Here is a 6,325-nt window from a genome sequence, read left to right on the forward strand (position 1 = left end):
GGCTCAGGCAATCCACTCACCTTGGCCTCCCAAAGTACTGAGATTACAGGCTGAGCCACCAAGCCCGGCCCCAAAATTTATTTTTTAAAAAAGAAAAAGACTACAGATTAGAATCATTCGTGACTATAGATGCAACAGTCCTCAACAGAATACTAGCAAAATGAGTCCAGAGGCATATTAAAAGGATTATATACTCAACGAAGGGGAATTTATCTCAGAAATGCAAGGATGGTTCAAATATAAAAGTCAATCTAGTGTAATCCATCATATTGAAATGAAGAAGAAAAAGCACACGGCCATCTCAACTGATGCAGGAAAAGAATTTGACAAAATTCAGCACCCTTTTGTTTTTAAGAAGTGCAACAAACTATGACTAGGCAGGAACTTTCCAACCTGACAAAGGACCTTTGTGAAAAACCCAAAGTAAATAGCTCATTCAGTGGTGAGATACTAAAAGCTTTCCCTCTGAAATTGGGAACAAGAAAGGGGTGCCTGCTTTCTTCACTTCTATTCAGTATAATACTGGAAGTTTTGGCTAGAGTAATTAGGGAAGAAGAGATAAATGACAAGTACATTGGAAAGAAAGAAAGAAAACGATCTCTATTCACAGATGACAAGGTTTCATAGAAACTCTATAGAAAATCCTAAAAATTCCCCCAAAAAGTCTGTTAGCATTAACAAATTCAGAAAAGTTGCAGGATATAAGATCAACATACAGAAATGATTTATACTTCTATAGATTAGTAATGAACCATCCAAAAAGCAAATTAGGAAAATAATTTATTTATAATTGCACCTAAGAGAAATACATTTAACCAAGGAAGTGGAAATCTTATACAACAAAAATTTTAAAACCTTGCTGAAGGAAAATAAGTAAGGCCCACATAAATGGAAAGACAGCCTGTATTCATGGTCTGGAAGACTTAATATTGCTAAGATATCAATATACTTCACATAGTGATCCACAGAGTCTATACAATTCTTACTAAAATTCTAATGGCCAGTTTTGCAGAAATAGAAAAGTCAGTTCTAAAATTCAAATAGAACTACATGGACCCCTGAATAGCCTAGACAATCTTGGACTCACACTTCCTGATTTAGAAACTTATTACAGGTTAATTAGCTTGATTTAGCCATTCTACAATGCATACATATTTTGAAACAACATGTTATAAATGATAAACAGATACAATTTTTATTTGTCAATTAAAAAATAAAATAATAGAAAATACTTCTAACAATGCTACAGTAATCAAAACAACATGGTACTCACATAAAGATAGACATATAAATCAATAGAATAGAGTCCAGAAATGAATCCGTATATCTAGGGCCAATTGATTTTCAACAGGGTACCAAGAATATTAAATACGGAAAAAATAGTCTCTTCAACAAATGATGCTGAGACAACTAGATATCCATGTGCAAAGGAATGGAGTTGAACTCCTACTTATCTTATCCCAATTTACAAAAATCAACTCAAAATGGATCAACAACTTAAATAAAAGATTGAAACTAATAAAACCCTTAGAAGAAAACATAGAGTTAAATCTTCCTCACTTTGGATTTGGCACTGGATTCTTAGATATGACACAAAAACATGAGTAGCAAAAGAAAAACCGATCAGCTGGATTTAATCTCAGCTAGACACTTTCATGCATACAAGGACACGATTCGGAAAGTGAAATGATGATTTACAGAGTGAGAGACAATATTTAGAAGTTCTATATCCGATAAGGATCTCACATCCAAGATATATAAAGAACTCCTAACTCAATAACAAAAACTCAAGCAACCTAATTTTTTAAATGCAAAGGACATGAATAGACATTTCTGCAAAGAAGATATAGCCAACAGGCATACAAAAAGATGCTTAATATTATTTGTCATGAGAGTAATGAAAATCAAAACCACAACAAGATACCACTTTACAACCACACAGGAGCTATTTAAACTAGCAAAACATAACAATGACTCAGCACTTCCATTCCCAGGGATATATTCAAAAGCATTGAAAACAGGTACTCTGCTTGGTCGCTCAGCCTGTCAACCCAGCACTTTGTGAGGCCAAGGCGAGTGCATTGCCTGAGCCCGCGGGTTCAAGACCCACCCGGGCTACTTGGCGAGACCTTGTCTCCACAATCAATCCAAATATTAGCTGGGTTGTGGTAGCACGTGCCTGTAGTTCCAGCTATTTGGAAGGCTGAGGCGGATCGCCGGAGCCCAGCAGGTCGAGGCTGCAGTGGCCAGGAGCGGCCACTGCACTCTAGTCTGGGCGACAGAGTGAGACTCCAAAATAAAATAAATAAATAAATAAGTTTGAACCTTGAAAACAAAGAAGTCACACATAAAAGGTCATATGTTTTTTAATTCCAATTATATGAAAAATCTAGAAAACTTTCTGTGCTACCCGCAGAGGGGTCCATACGGCATTGTTCTCAAGTCCTGTCGTAACTTAAAGGAAAACTTTCACAATGTCTGGAGCCCTTGACATCCTGCAAATGAAGGAGGAGGATGTCCTCAAATTCCTTGCAGCAGGCACCCACTTAGGTGGCACCAACCTTGACTTCCAAATGGAACAGCACATCTACAAAAGGAAGAGTGATGGCATCTACGTCATAAATCTGAAGAGGGCCTGGGAGAAGCTTCTGCTTGCAGCTCGCGCCATTGTTGCCATTGAAAGCCCTGCTGATGTCAGTGTCGTATCTTCCAGGAATACTGGCCAGCGGGCTGTGCCGACGTTTGCTGCTGCCACTGGAGCCACTCCTATGGCTGGCCGCTTCACTCCTGGAACCTTCGCCAACCAGATCCAGGCAGCCTTCCAGGAGCCCCGTCTGCTGGTGGTTACTGATCCCAGGGCTGACCATCCGCCTCTCACAGAGGCATCTTATGTTGACCTGCCCACCGTTGCTCTGTGTGACACAGACTCTCCTCTGCGCTGTGTGGACGTTGCCATCCCGTGCCACAATAAGGAAGCTCACTCAGTGGGTCTGGTGTGGTGGACGCAGGCTCGGGAAGTTCTGCGCATGCGTGGCACCATCTCCCGTGAACACCCGTGGGAGGCAATGCCTGATCTCTACTTCTACAGAGATCCTGAAGAGATTGAAAAGGACGAGCAGGCTGCTGCTGAAAAAGCTGTGACTAAAGAAGAATTTCAGGGTGAATGGACGGCTCCAGCTCCTGAGTTCACTGCTACTCAGCCTGAGGTTGCAGACTGGTCTGAAGGTGTGCAGGTGCCCTCTGTGCCAATTCAGCAGTTTCCTGCTGAAGACTGGAGCGCTCAGCTTGCCACAGAAGACTGGTCTGCAGCTCCCACTGCTCAGGCCACTGAATGGGTAGGGACAACCACTGAGTGGTCTTAAGCTCTTAAGCAGCACGGCTCTTAAGCAACACGGAAATAAGGTTGGCAGAAAATAGACTTGTTTCTAAGGGAAAAAAAAAAGAAAAATCTAGAATAAATCAGCAGAGACAGAAAATAAGCTGGTAGTTGCCATTGCTCTGGAGAGAAGAGATTGCTAATGGGTACAGGGTTTTCTTCTGGGACAGTGAGGATGTCTTAGTACTCGATAGGAGTGGTGAAGGCACTAGTTAGCAGATATACTCACTGAACTGTGCTCTCTAAAACTATTTTATTTCATGTTTATTTCACTCCAATTCAAAGGGGAAACAAAAGGAAACCGGGAGCGTTAAAACTTGCAATCCGTCTTGGCTCACAGTCAAACAAGGCAGAGGATGCAGACTAGCAGAGAGATGTTATGACATTTTCTCCCCCAGGGGGAGAAGGGCCCAGGGGCTGGAGGGACCCCAGCCCGACGGGAGCTTGTGCGCAGGGGTCCCATCTGCGCAGGACCGAAGGCAGGCACGGCCTGTGTGCGCAGGACCCAGCTGGGCCCACCCGTGAGCCGCCCCGGAAGAGAGTGGAGTGAGCAGGCAGAGAGGTGAGGCTGCCGGTGAGCCACGTGGCCCAAAGGAGGCTGGCCTTCCAGCCAGCCTGGCCTCCGAGGGAACCGCGCACCTTGGTGCCCTGGGAAAGTGCGCGTTTTGCCGCCAGCTGACGCTCGAGCCTAATTTGCCCTGGTGAGAAGAAGAGTGGCAGCTGCTATTTATTTATTTGTCCTCATCTCATTTATTCTTCACATCAGCCTCCTGTGAAACAGGACGTTCCTGCTTACATGTGGGGAAACTGCGGCCGGAGAGTGGTAGCCCTATGGCAAGCAGAGGGCCTAGGGCCAGCAAGTGGCACCACATGGCTCAAACACAGCCACGCCAGCCCCAAAGTCCCTGGTGTGGGCCTTGCCTTGGCCGAGTCTGGGTCCAGCATCTGGTGCGCTTTTCATGTCTTGAGGCTCCTCAGTCATCCGTTGGCTGGAGAGGCCTTTCTCGCTGGGGAACTGAGGCTCAGGCGGGCTGTGGCCCAGCGCTCGCCTGGCATAGGTCCGTGCCTTCCTGAAGTGCTTGCTCTTAACACCTGGACTCCTCACTGCCTTTCTTCTCTGCCTGGAATAAATACGTCCATTTTCACTCTAAGGGGGGAAATTGTAGTTAACAAATGTCTGGACCAGGCTCGGTGGCTCAGCCGGTAATTCCAGCACTTTGGGAGGCTGAGGCAAGTGGCCACGGGCTCGAGACAAGCCCAGGCAACTTGGTGAGACCTCATCTCTACAATAAATTCAAAAAATTAGCCCAGTGTGGTAGCATGCACGCGTCGTTCCAGCTACTTGGAAGGCTGAGAGGCGGAAGGGTTGCCGGAGCCCAGCAGGTCGACGCTGGGGTGGCGGTGAGTGTGCCACTGCACTCCAGCCTGGGCAGCAGAGTGAGACTCTGACTCAAAAAAAAACCAAATGTCAGTGAAGATCATGCCATGAACTTTCTCAGTATTTACACTAACCTCACTAGATGCTGCACCTGAACTTGAAACTTAACTGACTCTTTATAATAGCAGACATGGCACCATCATCATCATGACCCTCACCTGACCTTTATGCCCAGCCTGATCAAGGACTATGACCCTCACGCTGCACAGACGTAGGCTCCAGCCAACCTTGACCTACACCCTGAGTTGACCCTGACTGATCATCACGCTGGTTCTCACTCAGCCCTCACTCTATTTCTGATCCTGATGCTCATCCTGAAAATCACCTGACTTCACTCTCAGCCTGATCCTGACTCTGACTCTGAGCCTGACTCTGAGCCTCAGTCTTACCCTTGCCATGAACTTACATTGGGCCTTGACCTTGTCTCTCACATCCAGCTTGATCCAGAACTTGACCATCTTGCCTGACCCTGAATCTTACCCTGAACCTGACCTTGTCCCTGCAACTGACTCTGAGGGTGGCCTTCTCCCTAACATCTTATTCTTATGATGACCTTCACCATGACCCTGACATTACACTGACTGTGACTCTGTTCATGGGCTTCATGTTCACCCATAATCTGGCCCTGACATTCACTCTGACACTAATTCTAATTACTACCATGACCCAACATGACTCTAACATTTGACATTGACCATGTAACAGACTCTCATTTTGACTTTAATCCTGACCCTGACCCTCTCCTTGGCTCTGACTCTCAACATCATGCTAACCCTGACCTTGATCATTACCCTGTCATCCCGAAGGTGAACCTCACTCTGATGGTGACTCTCACCCTAAACATGACCATCGCCTTGACCTTGACCATGAAGTTGACTCTCACCCTAACCTTGAACCTCATTTCTTTTTTTTTTTTTGAGTTGGAGTCTCACTCTGTCACCCAGACTAGAGTGCAGTGGCCGCTCCCGGTCACCGCAGCCTCGACCTGCTGGGCTCCGGCGATCCTTCCGCCTCAGTGATTTTTTGATTTATTGTTGAGACAAGGTCTCGCCATGTTGCCCAGGCTGGTCTCGAACCCCTGAGCTCAGGTAATCCTCTCGCCTCCGCCTCCCAAAGTGCTAGGATTACAGTCGTGAGCCACTGCTCCTGGCTTGAACCTCATTTCCACTTGAGTACTGACACTGAATCTGACCTTGACTGACAAAATCACCTTTGCCCTGACCGTCGCACTTTCTCTGATCCTTACCCTCATCCTGACCCTCCTTCTGATCCAAAATCTGACCCTGACCTTGAGTATAACCCTCGTCCCGACCCTCACCCTCCTAAAACTCAAATCTCAGTGTGAGACTGATGCCTTCATTTTCTACCTAACAGGTTACATCATGTAGAACATAACAGATTAACTTAGTGGCTTCAACTGATGCAAATTTAATTTGTTACAGTTTTGTAGGTTATAAGTCTTCCCAGGTCTAGGTGTCAGCAGGGCCTTGTTCCTTCCTGGAGGCTCTAGG

General features: G+C 45.8%; 1 protein-coding gene across 1 annotated transcript; it reads left to right on the top strand.

Moving 5' to 3' along the window:
• Positions 1–2,474: 2,474 nt before the first annotated feature.
• On the top strand, positions 2,475–3,362 carry LOC110594677 (40S ribosomal protein SA-like). Its single transcript, XM_021707709.1, has one exon. It carries the CDS (start codon positions 2,475–2,477, stop codon positions 3,360–3,362), a length of 888 nt encoding a protein of 295 aa, XP_021563384.1.
• Positions 3,363–6,325: the final 2,963 nt, after the last annotated feature.

Source organism: Carlito syrichta, unplaced genomic scaffold (assembly GCF_000164805.1).
Source record: "Carlito syrichta isolate Samal-C Ts95f unplaced genomic scaffold, Tarsius_syrichta-2.0.1 Scaffold123471, whole genome shotgun sequence".
In the NCBI taxonomy this organism is placed as follows: domain Eukaryota; kingdom Metazoa; phylum Chordata; class Mammalia; order Primates; family Tarsiidae; genus Carlito; species Carlito syrichta.

Excerpts from the sequence above, each read along its gene's own strand:
- LOC110594677 (XM_021707709.1), top strand. The coding sequence starts at position 2,475 with ATGTCTGGAGCCCTTGACATCCTGCAAATGAAGGAGGAGGATGTCCTC.